We start from the raw sequence: 15,011 nt of genomic DNA, 5'->3' as shown, positions 1-15,011 counted from the left end.
CTGATGTCTTTTTGTTGTCGAGAATCTACCTCTCATTTTATATAAACCTCAAACATACTTATTGAAAACTTAAATATACATACATACAAAATATAGCACTGAAGCAACTTACGAACAAATTCACCTTACAAATGATCATTCGGAACGTATCTCGTTCGTAAGTTGGGGAGCATCTGTACACTGATGTCTTTTTATTGTTGAAAATCTACCTTTCATTTTATATAGACCTTAAACATACTTATTGAAGACTTAAATATACATAAATACAAAATATAGCACTGAAGCAACTTACGAACAAATTCACCTTACAAATGATCATTCAGTACATAGCTTGTTCGTAAGTTGGGGAGTGTCTGTACACTGATGTCTTTTTATTGTCGAAAATCTACCTCTCATTTTATATAAACCTCAAACATACTTATTGAAGACTTGAATATAAATAAATACAAAATATAGCACTGAAGCAACTTACGAACAAATTCACCTTACGACCGACCGTTCGGAATGGGGTATTGGCGATTACTTTAAAGAAAAGAGATAGACAAATAGATAGAGGGAGGGAGGCCACCCCTATTGCTGAGCGGGGCCTTTCGTGGTGGCCCCCCACCCAGGAGAGGCTTTAAAAGGGAGAGGGCCAACCGGCTCCTCTCACTTACCCTGACCAGCAGCAAAGATCACCGCCACCAGGTGAGTTCTTCTTCCCAGTTTACATCCCCATATTTGAATGTTTCATCCAACCGTTCAGCTGTTAGCACGTTAGCATAGCTAAAAGCTTGTGTGTAACTTTAAACTGTCTCATATTATATTTACTTTATTGTAGAAAATCTGCTGTTATGATAACCATATTATACTTCATAGACTGTCATGTCAAATATTGTGAATTATTGACATGTAATACCACATTATCGCATGTAATAATCATGTAGTAACCTTGTGTGTAACATTTAATCGTCAGAACATGATTCGCTAAATCAAAATATGTAGCCCCATTACAAACGATATTTATACAGGTAACATCCGACTTACGACCGGCTCGACTTACAACCACCCATACTTACGACCATGACCTCACGACCCTATTTTTAACAATTTAAGAAGGGGAGTTTGCGAGTCATTTAGCCTCCGAGTCTCTATTCAACATTTTGAATGGATTTCGACTTACGACCATTTTGACTTACGACCGTTTGGTCGGAACGGAACTTGGTCGTAAGTCGGATGTTACCTTTATATATTTGAAAAAAAAAAGAATAATATGGAAATATAAAAAAAACAATGTGTATGGACAATATGGAAACAATGTCACTTCTCTTAACAGATATGACGCACCAGTGCACCAAGTTTTCCGGCCACTGGAAGGTAAGTAGATCACAATTCTGCTTCATTAGTTTGCTAACGTCATGGAGGACCGGAATAGTGTAACCGTCATCCTGGTGAAAATGATGACCTATGTACTAGCCTTGTAATAATAATAATAATAATAATAATAATAATCAATTTAATTTCTAAGCGCATTTCAAAACTCTCAAGGTCACTTTACAGTCAATCACAGGATCAGTTTTTCTGTGGGTGAGCAGCGGTAGCCACATGTGCCAGCGTTCACTCAACCTGGAATAATGCAAAAAGATAGAAAGCTAGCTAAGAGTTTGCTAAATCACTAAACCCGGAAGTAACTCAAATAGATAGAAAGCTAGCTAATAGAATGCTAGATAGCTAGCCAATAGATAGCTAGCTTACTAGATAGCTAATATGTTTCCTGACTCAAATAGCTAGCTATATTGCTAATAGCTAGCTTCCAACTAGCTAGATAGCTAATAGATAGCTAGCTAGCTAGAAAAACATATTAGCTATTTATTAGCTGTCTAGTTATGTATTAGCTAGCTAGCTTTCTATCTTTTTGAGGTATTCCGGGTTGAGTGAACGCTGGCGCGTGTGGCTGCCACTGCTCACCCACAGAAAAACGGATCCAGTGACTGTCAAGTGACCTTGAGAGTTTTGAAAGGCGCTTAGAAATGAATGGATTATTATTGTTACGATTAAATAGTAATAACCATGTTATAGCATATACCAACAAGTAATGAGTGATCATCTTGGTGATCCTGTGATAACGTTAATATTTTTGCTGACGTCATGAAGGACGTCAGCTCATACATTAAAAATGAAAAATTATGCCGATGATGATGATGATGTAGCCGTCCGCCCGCGCAGATCATCGTGTTCGACGAGGAATGCTTCCAGGGTCGCCGCCATGAGTTCACGTCAGAGTGCACCAACGTGATGGAGTTGGGCTTCGAGACGGTGCGCTCGTTGCGCGTGGAGAGTGGCGCGTGAGTGCGCCCCCACATAAACGTCACAACAGAAACGTCACACGTGGCAACCCTGCGCTGATGGCCTCGCCGTTTGCTGTCTTGCAGCTGGGTGGGTTATGAGCACGCTTCCTTCCAAGGTCAACAGTTTGTCCTGGAGCGCGGCGAGTACCCGCAGTGCGATGCCTTCGGGGGTAGCAATGCCTACCACATCGAGAGGTTGACCTCGTTCAGGCCTATCGCCTGCGCGGTAAGTGCCCGACGGCGCCCCCCAATCTTCCGCGACAGCTTAGCATTAGCCAGTGTCTGAAACTCATGACAAAAAGTTAGCGGACAACTCTGAAAAGTTGCCTGCCCGGCCATAAAGTTGCCTACCCCATTTTTCACAATTTGAAACATAATAAGACGACTAATCGCAGTGTTTGAAAATCATTAGACAAAAAGTTAGCGGACACTCGGGCAGACAACTCTGAAAAGTTGCCTTCCGCATTTTTCACGAGTTGAAACACAATAAGATGACTAATCGCAGTGTTTGAAACTCATTAGACAAAAAGTTAGAGGACACCACGGCAGACAACTCTGAAAAGCTGCCTGCCCGGCCATAAAGTTGCCTACCCGGCCATAAAGTTGCCTACCCCATTTTTCACAATTTGAAACATAATAAGACAACTAATCGCAGCGTTTGAAAATCATTAGACAAAAAGTTAGCGGACACCCGGGCAGACAACTCTGAAAAGTTGCCTTCCCGGCCATAAAGTTGCCTGCCCGGCCGTAAAGTTGCCTGCCGCATTTTTCACAACTTGAAACACAATAAGACGACTAATCGCAGTGTTTGAAACTCATTAGACAAAAAGTTAGCGGACACCCACGGCAGACAACTCTGAAAAGTTGCCTGCCCAGCCATAAAGTTGCCTACCCAATTTTCACAATTTGGAACATAATAAGACGACTAATCGCAAAAAAAAACAAAAAAACGTTGCGAAGTATAAAGGATTTTTTTTAATTAAGGAAGTACCAACCACAAATGCTCCCTTACTTAATTTATGGTAAATATCACTTGCTGAAGATTTTGCTCCAGTTGTCGTTTGTCGTTATGGTGCACAATGCAACGTTTGCGTTGCATTGTCTGCTACAAGCCACGTGAACTCCTCTTTCTAAGCACCTTTCAAAACTCTCAAGTACACTTTACAGTCACGGTATAATGCACGTTTAAATTTTGTAGCGTCACAAATGTTGTTAGCTTCTTTTGAAGCTTTCATCACAACCTTATAATGCTTGGTAAAGTCGTGCTTCGGACTATACCGTGACTGTAAAGTGTACTTGAGAGTTTTGAAAGGCGCTTAGAAAGAGGAGTCCACGTGGCTTGTAGCCGTTTGCTTGTAGTTTTTATTTGATTGAATAAAGAAAACGTTTGATTTGGGAAAAAATATATATATTTTTTTTCTGGAATAAGTTGTACGCCTCCGGGAAGACGTTATTTCAAGCACAGCATTAGCATAAATTGTCTTCGGCAGAACCATCGAGAGTGTCGCATGACCATCTTCGAGCGTGAGAACTTCCTTGCTCGGAAGGGTGAGCTGAGCGACGACTATCCATCCCTGCAGGCCATGGGATGGTGCAACAATGAAGTGGGGTCCCTCAAGGTCCAGTCTGGAGCGTGAGTCCCCTGTCCCCACCTAAAAAATACCTGAATTGAAGAACTATATAATAATAATAATAATAATAATAATAATAATACATTTCATTTCTAAGCGCATTTCAAAACTCTCAAGGTCACTTTACAGTCACAGGATGATTTTTTTTCTGTGGGTGAGCAGCGGCAGCCACACGCGCCAGCATTCACTCAACCCAGAAGTCAATATACAGAAAGCTAGCCAGCCAGCTAGTAGATAGCTAATAGATAGCCAACAAAAGAGAAAAGCTAGCTAGCTAATAGCCAGTTAATAGTCAGATAGTGAGATAGCTAGCTAGATAGCAAGCCACCTATGTAGCTAATAGATAGCTAGTTAGCTGATACATCGAATGTCACTAATAAATACACAGAATTGAGTAGCATATTTCCAGCTTTACACGCAAGAATGACATTTAATTCTAAAGTTTTGAAGTACTCTATAAAAGTACTGACGTTTTACACTTAAGGGGTAGTTTTCATCCTCAGGAATTTGAATACACAGGTAGATGAAGTACTTTGGGTCTTACCAATGTGTAACGGAGCGTTGCAACCTCAGGTCACATGACCTCTTTTGCATTGTGTTGCGTCTGTCACCAGCTTTGTGTGCTACCAGTACCCTGGTTACCGTGGTTACCAGTACATCATGGAGTGCGACCGCCATTGCGGCCAGTACAAACACTTCAAGGAGTTCGGCTCGCACTGCCCGACACCTCAGATCCAGTCCATAAGGCGCATCCAGCAGTAGAGGCTCGGCCTGGCCCGGCCGCCATGTTCCTCTCTTTCACTCCAATCGCAACCACAATAAAGTGTCCTTCTTAAAAATGCCTGCGCTCCTTTCGTATTATCTTTGTACGCAAGTCATCGCATGGTGTGTCGCTTTGTCTATGATAGAGATTAGACAGAATAAGAAGTTATCATATTTAAACGTTTCATGCTGTTATATGCTTCGTCAACATGTGTGACTCGAATACACAATTGAAGCACGAACAACCTGGGGTCAATCTGAGGTCAAGAAACACAGCCTGTTAAACTGTCATCTAGGATATCTGGCCTAGGACAGAATTTACAACTTGGGAAACTCCTTTATCACTGAAGCAATTTACGACTTGAAACTCCTTCACAGGAAGAGCTCATTAGCCAGGTTACAAATTTATCAGTTCATGGAAGATAATGTTTTATTGCTTACAGCTGTTCGCCGTTCGAACGCCCATTGGCGTGGTATTCTAATAAAAAAAAGTATGTTTTACTAATGTATCACTTAAATTTGCATGTACTCTCAATAAATAGCTTGGCAGAGGGCTGCAGAATTCAGACGTCTGTCATAAAAGACTGCGTCTCCTGCCGGCAGTAAAGACAAATAGATGGAAAGCTAACTAATAGATACAGTAATAATAATAACACATTTGACTCTCAAGGTTTTAGCTTAAAACAAAAGAATTTGCTGATGTTAATCATTTCCATGAAATACGCTTAGCATTCGACATACAGTATTGGTACAATGGATGAAAAGTGACCTGAATGACACTATTTTTCATATTTTCGACATTATAATTTCAATATACTAAATTATTTTCTTATCTCTTGACGGAATATGTGAGAGAACACAACAATCCGTATAACAACGTACACACCGGTGAGCAGGAAATCATTTATTTGGTGCCTACTTCATTCAAGAACTGGAGAAAATAAAAATGTAAACTCCCTTGAGGGCTTGAAAACGAGTTTGTCCTGTGTTTTATTTGTTTTTTCTTTGCTGTACTGACAACTGTTTCCAATATTGAGTTTTGCGTGCTGACATTGCTCAGTAGGAACATGTTGAGGTGTTACCCGGATTGAGACGAGTCACTTTTAAATTGGGAAAGGAACAAATACCGATGTTTCTTTTTTTTTTTTACCAGTACAGCGATACCTCGGTTTACGAACCCCTTGGCTTACGAACTTCTCGGTTTACGAACGTTAAATTCATGAACATTTTACCTTGGCATACGAACTTTACCATAGCAGATGTATTATACATAATATATATAGGGGACCTGGGAACGGATTATTCTCATTTTAATGGTTTCCTATGGGAAATTATTTTTTGGGATACACACTTTTCGCCTTACACACTCTGTCTGGGAACCAATTAAGTTCGTAAACCAAGGTGTCACTGTACTGTTTTTTTATCTGTACCAAAGTTTTTGGATGTTAAAAAGAAATGCACGTTGATGACGTCACCATTTGTATATTGCAATTGATCGTCATTAAAGTCTTAACTTTACACGTGTGGTGTCTGATGACCCCCCCGAGCCAACCCAACGTCCATCGTCTCCATTTAAGCGTTTTTAGCCGAAACCAGTCGGACTCCGGCTCCATTAGCCGAGCCGCTCCGGGATTTGTCGGCCTCTCCAGCCGCAGTGGGAGGAAGTGGGGCCACCAGAGGCTGGGGCAGCCGCCACGCTATCGTGCGAAAATCGACAAAAACACGGAGGACAGCAGCCGGAACCAGCGCTGCCGTGACATTTCGGCTCTCGGCGAAGGACAGCGACCGGCGTTTGCTTCGTGAGGCCCACGGCGAGAACCGACTTCCCGCCTTTTGGACACCGAACCGTCTACTCGGAGGTGCCCGCAGCTCGACAGGAGTAGCGGGGTGCTGGCGGAAACACGAAGACTGACCCCCCACATACTCCCGCAGCCCCCCCTGCGTGTATCGGGACGCCTCCACACGAAGTCCCGGTGGTCTCCCCGTTGTCTCCGCGGTGTCTCCCGCGCCCCATCCGCCGCTGCTTGCTCTTTTATTTCGCCTCCGCCATTTGCCTCGCGGAGGGAAAGTTGAGCGAGCAAAGTGCCGCCGGGCTGCCGTGCGCCCCCCTCCCCTCCCCTCCCCGGATCCTCCAACCACTCCGCGCCGGCTGTCGACGAAGCTCTGTAAGCCGTCATGGAAGCTATCGGACCCCGTTAACATCGCTTCGGACACTCGCGGGGTTCTCCAAAGTAGGGAAGCCGCCGGATCCCCCCTCGAGGGGGGCACACGTCAAGCTGCCGGGTAGCCCGCTAGCTTAACGCGCTAGCTCCGCCGAGAGCTTTTTTTTCGTTGCGAAACTTTATTGACAACCTGAGCTACGCGTCGCTGTCGAGGCAACGGCGCGTTAGCATCCTGGCTAGCCAGAATCGCCGTTGTTAGCATATAACATCCTGAGTTAGCCGCGTGCTAAAGAGCGCAGTGAGCATTCCCAGAGTTAGCATTTTAGCATCCTGAAGTTAGCTCGCCAGGGGGAGGCAAGGCGGCGGTAGGCAGCCTTCGCTTTACCCGCTCTGGGGAGCTCCTTTCACGGGGTAAGAGGGGACGTCGTCGGCTAGCGGGTAGGGGTGCGTGCGTGTGTGTTTGTGCGCGCGCGCGCGCGTGTGTAAGTGTTTGTGGATTGCGTGGAATGCAAACGAGGCTCTCGCTCGTGTTTGCTCGCTGGGAGACATTTGCTTTGCGACCAGAATCGTTCTTTTAAAGGTGAAATGAGTAGCAGCTGACGGATATTTTCGGGTTATCGTTTGGAGCAAACGCGCGCCGTGTGAAAATCCCCCCCACCCTGCAAAGCTCCCCGCTCAGCCGGCCTGGATTTTGTCTTCTGGGGTTCGGAGGGGTAGGGGGACACATGCAACATTAAACCTGGGGGGGGGGATCCCTTAGGGCTCTTAATGGGATTACAAGATCGCCGATTGAAGGTTCGCTGAAGACAACCAGCAGCATGACACGGTGAGGCGGACATTTGCAGTTTACTCCAGCAGCCGCCCTCCACCCTGATGCTGGTCCCATCTGGCGTCGGAGGAGTCCCGCATTTGTGAACCATTGTCAAGCGAGCGAGAAAAGCCTGAAGATGGCGGACCTGGAGGCCGTGCTGGCCGACGTCAGCTACTTGATGGCGATGGAGAAGAGCAAGTCGACCCCTGCCGCCAGAGCCAGCAAAAAGATCATCCTTCCAGAGCCCAGGTATGAGCCTGCACGTCAGTGCACGTGGCCCCGTGTGGCAAGGTCATTTGCATATTCATTATGTTGATGCCATCTTTGCTTTATCGATGAAGGCGCTGACGGAAAATAAGAGGGAGCATGCGTACGCCGTCACGCGCTCGTGTTAACTGTTCACAGAAAATGCATGAACACACTGGGATGCAGGCGTCTACACGTACAGTGATACCTTGGCTTACAAACTTAATTGGTTCCCAGACAGTGTGTAAGGTAAAAAGTGTGTATTCCAAAAAATAATTTCCCATAGGAAACCATTAAAATGAGAATAATCCGTTCCCAGGTCCCCATAAAACATAATTTTCTACTAAATAAGCCTTAAAATTACATACAATTTACCTTTTTTATGTATAATAAATGTGGTATGGTATTATAATTAAAGAAATATACTGTACTGTATAATAAAGTCGTTTTATTTACCTTTGTGAGGGTCATTGATGGCTTGATGGAATGTAGTGGCCGTTTTCATCAGCATTAAACACTTGAGGAACGTAACCTTCTTTCACCATCTTGAGGAATGATCCCTTGTAGGTGCTTTCTCTGCGATAATTTTACCTAGTTCCTCATCAATTGTGTTCCGTTTAGCTGTGTTGATAGCTTTTTGCATCAAGTGTACAGATGGCTTGTGCGGGTTGTTTGTGGAGCCTGATTGATGGGATATTTTAACCTTGCAGTCTGCACTCTGCCTTTGAACTGTCAAAGTTGAAAGTCTCTCTGTCGTCTGCCTGTCTCTTTGTTTCAACCACCTCCCCTCACTGCTGCGTTCTTGACCAATCACGTGGCTTTAACCGTAGACTGGGGGCGGGGAATAGAGGACAAAAAAGTCGGCACCCATTTTCTTTTTGGAGAACGGGTTCACACTCTATCTGTAAACCCCACCCCCCTCACTGCTGCGTTCTTGACCAATGACGTGGCTTTAACCAAAGACCGGGCGCGGGGAATAGAGGACCAAAACAAGCCGGCTGCCATTTTGTTGTTAGAACGAGCTCGTTCGCAAACGACACATCACTCATTGAGGCAGCTCAGTGTGTATCCCGAAAAAAAGTTCATATGCCAAGGTAAAATTTTCATAAATTTAACGTTCGTAAACCGAAAAGTTCGTAAACCAAGGGCTTCGTAAACCGAGGTATCACTGTACATAAATTCACACACAAATTAAGACAACTAGCACGTGCACATGAACAGCACAGTGTAATTTGGCGATTTGCGCTCGACTGTACAATATAACACTTTAGAAACGAGGAATACTGCCACAAGTGTTGTATTTAAAAGTGACAAATCACACATTGAACACCTCGCGAGATTAAAGTTAGCATCGGTCCAATAAATTGTTCACCTGAAGTGACTTGGGCAGATTTCAGGGGGGGGGGAAACAAAACACAGTTCGTAACCAGCGTTTGGAGTACAAAGTATCTTATTGCGTGTTGTTTACACATACCCGTTGATCTCTCTTTTGTCAATGTATCCGTCCGTCTTCTCTTGTTTACATAAACACTCAATCTCATTATTTTAGACTGATAAACTACCCTGGGATTAAATTGAAACGCTTGTGACCTAAAATTTGCCCATTTGAGACCTGAAACTCCAAACTTGAAAACACTCCCCCACTATTGCCTTGTCCACGTGTACTTTGCACATGCACACACTCTTCGCTATCTCCGACATCGGCACTCAAAAACTTTCACATAGACGACTATACAGACAATATATAATCAATAAAAAAATATGAATTTGCTCAGATGTAGAAATTTGACTGTCCTTTGGCAGTAACGCTGGTCGATGACATTTTTATTACCCCAGAAGTGAATTAGGAAGTCACTGCAGACATCAGCTGTGAAGAAGGAAAGCATACATTGCAGTAATGTAATAACGCGTTTTATGATATCAATATTTATTAGTCCCTATTCATATGATTTCACCGGCAATAGTGGACATGGCAAATAGAATGATTGACGAGACGTTTGGACAAGTACATTGCGCAGAATTGGAACTATTGTCAATGCTAATTTTGCGTGTTCGTTTTGTTGTATGGTAGAAATCCTAATCCCCGGAAGCCAATTGAAACGTTATATAAATCATTATGTATTGTATTGTATTGTTTGCACTGGAAAGTGCAATTCTCACTTGAGCAAAAAAAATGCAATCTAAATTCATTTTGGCATGAGTGCTATTGATTTGATCAATATAGTTCCTCTTCCTGAGGTACACGATGAATCATTTCAGAAATTCAATTCTTCTGAGTAATCAATATTTGAAGCTAATCCCTTTCATGCAACCTGATAACGCCATCAGCTGTCCATTGTAGTAACCATTGTCCCTGAAAAGGGTTCATTTTACAGGCTGATATTTTTGTCACCGATTGATACTGTGATTAATATTTTGAGCCTAAGCGTTGTCATGAAATGGAGGAGGGCGGGTAATTATTTTATATAGTTTATATATTTTGAAATTAATTGGTTAATATTTTATCGTATGCATCTATAATATATATCATATCATTGTTTTTTTTCCTGGCAAAGATTTACATCGTTCACAAAAAAATCATCTGTCAAGGCCCTATTTGACACAAAACAAAAAATATTATTATTATTTGATGATTCTAAAAGAAGTATTTTATTTATTTAGGTCACGTTTTTCTGCATACAGCAGTGTCGTTTTATTAATATATCTATATGTTAATGTTAATTTATTTATGTGCTTATTTATTTATTTCTCATTTATTTTTTTATCCATTTATTTATTTTATTTGTTTATTTATCCCTTTATTTTTTATTTATTTAGCCATTTATTTAATTTGTTTATTTATCCCTTTGTTTATTTTTGTCTTTCATTTATTTATCCATTTATTTATCTATTTATTTATTTTTTCATGTATTTATCAAATTGTTTATCATTTTATTTATTTATTTGTTTATCCCTATTCAGTGACCTCAAATTACCCCAAAACATTTTTGGTATCCCCCCCCCCCCCGCCCTCCATCAAACCCAAACAAATAATCTTTCGGATCATTCGTCGTCATGGAAACACAGGATGCCATTTTTCTTTCCAGCTCATACCAGCGGTTCGCCGGCATTGCTGGCACTCAGTCAGACAGACGCCGCAGCGCAAGCACTTTTGAGCCAATAACGTGCGACAGGTCGCCGGCGTGTTTGTCTAAACGCGATCCAGGGATTAGCCGCTCGGCTCGCGCTAATCGACCTCGCCCTGAGATTGACGGCGCTGAAGTTAATCCCGCTGCGCTGCCTGTCCTTTATCAGAGTCGGAGAGTCTGAGTTAGCTTTATTGTCCAATATGCTAATGTGCATGACATACAGCACAGATGAAATTAATGTCGTCTCGGACCCAGCGTGCAAGGCACTTAAATGTGTCTAAAAATGAGTCAGACCATTGAAAACAGACCATACATGTAATTTCTGAATATAAAGTGAGGTAGTGTTGTATGTAAAGTGAGGTAGTGACGTATGTAAAGTGAGGTAGTGACGTATGTAAAGTGAGGTAGTGTCGTATGTAAAGTGAGGTAGTGTCGTATGTAAAGTGACATAGTGTAGTCATGCACAAACATAACAAAAAAAAGGTTGAAGTGAGGTCTTGCAGAAAAAGAAACGAAAAAAAATAGAGTTCAGGTTGATAGGGTTGAATGGCGCATGTGGCTGCCGCTGCTCACCCACAGAAAAACTTATCCTGTGACCGTAAAGTGACCTTGAGAGTTTTGAAAGGCACTTAGAAATGAAATGTATTATTATTATAGTACAGCGTGTAGCGTGTACTCAGAGTTCGGTGAGTGTGGCAGTGGGAAGGGGCAGGGGGGGCAGGGCTGGAAGGGAGTTGAGTCTCCTGACTGCCTGATGGCAGAAACTGTCATTGAGCCTGCTGGTCTTGGATTCCGTTCTTGGTTTGAGTAGCTAAAGCAACTGAAATACGTTTCTCATTTCCAATCACGACCTGGATAAATGGAACCCAAAAAATATGTATTTTTAAATGTATTGAATGTTGCAGTTTCGCAACATTCAGCTGTCGCAACCGATTTACTTCCTGTGCTTTACGCTAAACATCGCAGGCCCACATACAAAGAAAAACGCATCATAACAAACACAAGAAAAAAATATCTACCCAAAAACCATCCAAAAATCCCTAAAATGTGTCTCGCCTCTCATTGATTTCCATGAAAGCAACAGTCACGCGATAACAACCAATCTGTTATCTAATCAATCAGCAATTATATTTTTTTTAATCGTCTAAAATCGCACATTCATTAGCAGCTATTCAATGATCACATTCATTGGCGGCTATTTTACTGATTATTTAGAAGCTTTGTTCTCATTTTCATAATAATAATAATAATAATAAATTTAATTTCTAAGCACCTTTCAAAACTCTCAAGGTAACTTTACAGTTACAGGGTAGTTTTTTTTCTGTGGGTGAGCAGCGGCAGCCACACGCGCCAGCGTTCACTCACCCAGGAAGTTACTCAAATAGATAGAAAGCTAGCTAGCGAGCTAAGAGATAGCTAGAAAACTAGCTAGCTTTTAGTCCTTTTCATCCTAACGTCAAGTAGACTCCGTGACGGAAGCCAGCTAGCTAAAAGCTAATGAATGTCTAGCTATCTAGATAGCTAGCTAGACAGATAAGCGAATAGCTGGCTAGCTAGATAACCAGCAAATTAGTCAGATAGCTAATAGACAGCATATAGATAGCTAGCTAGCCAGCTAGTTAGTTAGATAGCAGATAGCTATCTAGCCAGCTAGTTAGTTAGATAGCTAATATACAGCAAATAGATTGCTAGCTAGCTAGCCAGCTAGATAGTTAGATAGCTAATATACAAATATTGCCCGAATCATTGGAATTTCAGCCATTTTATTACAATCATTCTCGGAAAAGAAAATTTCCTTTCGGATATTCGCGGCCGCAGATGCTAAACGCCAATCAAGACGTGGTTGAATATGAAAATAAATTCCAAAATGTCCCTTTGGGAATATTTCTTGTGATTTGCAAAGTTAGTCCATGTGACTCGGTGCCTTGACGTAAGCGTTAGCGTGGAAGCTTAATGTGTTTAACGTGTCAATATTGAAAGACGCGCCGCGTTTACTCAGCGACTGGTAACTCGGCACTCGTTGGCTTTGGGCTGTTAGCGTTCAGCACTTTTCGCTGTTATTATGACCAACACGAGTCTAGCCTGCTCGCTGTTTACCTCTGTTCAACATCTTTAGGGGGAAGACACCATTTTATGGTACAGTGATAGCTTGGCTTACAAACCTAATTGGTTCCCAGACAGTGTGTAAGGTGAAAAGTGTGTATCCCAAAAAGTAATTTCCCATAGGATACCATTAAAATGAGAATAATCCGTTCCCAGGTCCCTGTAAAACAGAATTTTGTAATTTTCTAAGCCTTAAAACTACACAAAATATACCTCATTTTATGTATAATAAATGTGCCATTGTATTATAATTAAAGAAATAAACTACTGTATAATAAAGTCGTTTTATTTACCTTTGTGATGGTCGTTTATGGCTTGATGGAATGGAGTGACCGGTTTCATCAGCATTAAACACTTGATGAGGAACGTAACAGTCTTCTTTCACCATCTTGAGGAATGATCCCTTGTAGGTGCTTTCTCTGCGATAATTTTATCTAGTTCTTCATCAATTGTGTTCTGTTTAGCTGGGTTGATAGCTTTTTGCATCAAGTGTACAGATGGCTTGTGCAGGTTGTGTGTGGAGCCTGATCGATGGGATATTTTAACCTTGCAGTCTACACTCTGCCTTTGAACTATTAAAGTTGAAACTCTCACTGTCGTCTGCCTGTCTCTTTAATGTTTAAACCACCTCCCCTCACTGGCTGTGTTCTTGACCAATCACGTGGCTTTAACCAAAGACTGGGGGCAGGGAATTGAGGACAAAAACAGTCGGCTGCCATTTTCTTGTTAGAACGGGCTCGTTCGCGAACGACACATTACTCATTGTAGCGCGCCGTGTGTCTCCCGAAAAATAGTTTGTATGTCAAGGTAAAGTTTTCATAAATTTGCCGTTCGTAAACCGAAAAGTTCGTAAGCCAAGGGGTTTGTAAACCAAGGTATCGCTGTACGTGAACAAGACAAAACGACTTCCTGAAATGACCAAGTAGGCCGCGTGTTTAAAAAAAAAACTCCCGAGGCAGTTGATGAGCAGACGCCATGACTTGACACAAACGGAAAGAGGAAGAACGGCGGCAGTTTATACAGTTTCCGCTCGCCTGTCGCGTTCTATCACGTGACCGCTCGGCAGCTTGTCAATCAAAACGGCACTGCCTCGCCGGAGTGTTGCCTTGGCGACAATCTGGGAGTGGTAAAGAGGAAGTCTGTTGAGGGTGGTGTGGGGGTTGGGAGACACCCATAAAATACTTAGTTAGCTTATCAAATCTATGCACAATGGGTAATATGTAAAAAATATATAATTTTGTACATTTTCATCATTGAGTATTCACCTTGGGGACAAAGTACCTTATTTTCCGGTTTATAAACCGCACCCAAAAGCCTTGATATTCTTGAAAAGATGACCCTGCGCCTTATACGCAGATGCGCCTTATATGTGAAGTCATATTGAGCCTCAACATGTCTGGCAACTACTGTAAGCAACCCGTAGAAGTAATGCGTAACCCCAACCTCTATTGTAGCGCCTTATAATGTTGTGTACCTTCTACTTAAAAAACTTGTATATTTATATCTTACATTTGGAAACTTTTTTCATTCATAGAAGGTGCGACTTATAGTCCGGTGCGCCTTATATATGTAAAAAAATCAAAATACACCATTCATTGGGGCTGCGCCTTATACTCTGGTGCGCCTTATATATGTAAAAAAATTAAAATACACCATTCATTGGGGGTGCGCCTTATACTCTGGTGCGCCTTATATATGGAAAGAGTTTGAAAATACACCATTCATTGGGGGTGCGCCTTATACTATATGTAAAAAAAATTAAAATAAAATACACCATTTATTTGGGTATGCCTTATACTCCGGTGCGCCTTATATATGTAAAAAAAATAAAATACACCATT

At 42.2% G+C, this 15,011-nt stretch overlaps 2 protein-coding genes across 3 annotated transcripts in view; both read left to right on the top strand.

Annotated features, from left to right (window-relative positions):
• The first annotated feature begins 644 nt into the window (after nt 1–644).
• Nucleotides 645–4,799, top strand: cryba4 (crystallin, beta A4). Its single transcript, XM_089020419.1, has 6 exons — nt 645–687; nt 1,316–1,356; nt 2,206–2,324; nt 2,412–2,553; nt 3,818–3,960; nt 4,573–4,799. Exons 2-6 carry the CDS (start codon nt 1,318–1,320, stop codon nt 4,718–4,720), a joined length of 591 nt encoding a protein of 196 aa, XP_088876545.1. The 5' UTR covers nt 645–687; nt 1,316–1,317; the 3' UTR covers nt 4,721–4,799.
• Nucleotides 4,800–5,636: 837 nt separating this feature from the next.
• Nucleotides 5,637–15,011, top strand: part of grk3 (G protein-coupled receptor kinase 3) — a 29,529-nt gene continuing 20,154 nt past the window's right edge. Inside the window, exon 1 of one of the 2 annotated variants that reach the window (XM_089020679.1) lies at nt 5,637–7,942. In XM_089020679.1, coding sequence (XP_088876805.1) covers nt 7,830–7,942 — 113 coding nt within the window. In that variant the 5' untranslated portion in view covers nt 5,637–7,829. The remainder of the gene's footprint in view (nt 7,943–15,011) is intronic. The other variant, XM_089020680.1, reaches the window with a different exon arrangement.

Source organism: Hippocampus bargibanti, linkage group LG18 (assembly GCF_051943395.1).
Source record: "Hippocampus bargibanti isolate YZ-2025 linkage group LG18, ASM5194339v1, whole genome shotgun sequence".
In the NCBI taxonomy this organism is placed as follows: Eukaryota; Metazoa; Chordata; class Actinopteri; order Syngnathiformes; family Syngnathidae; genus Hippocampus; species Hippocampus bargibanti.
Note: the sequence above shows the minus strand (reverse complement) of the source record. Positions and strands in the feature narration are given on the sequence as shown.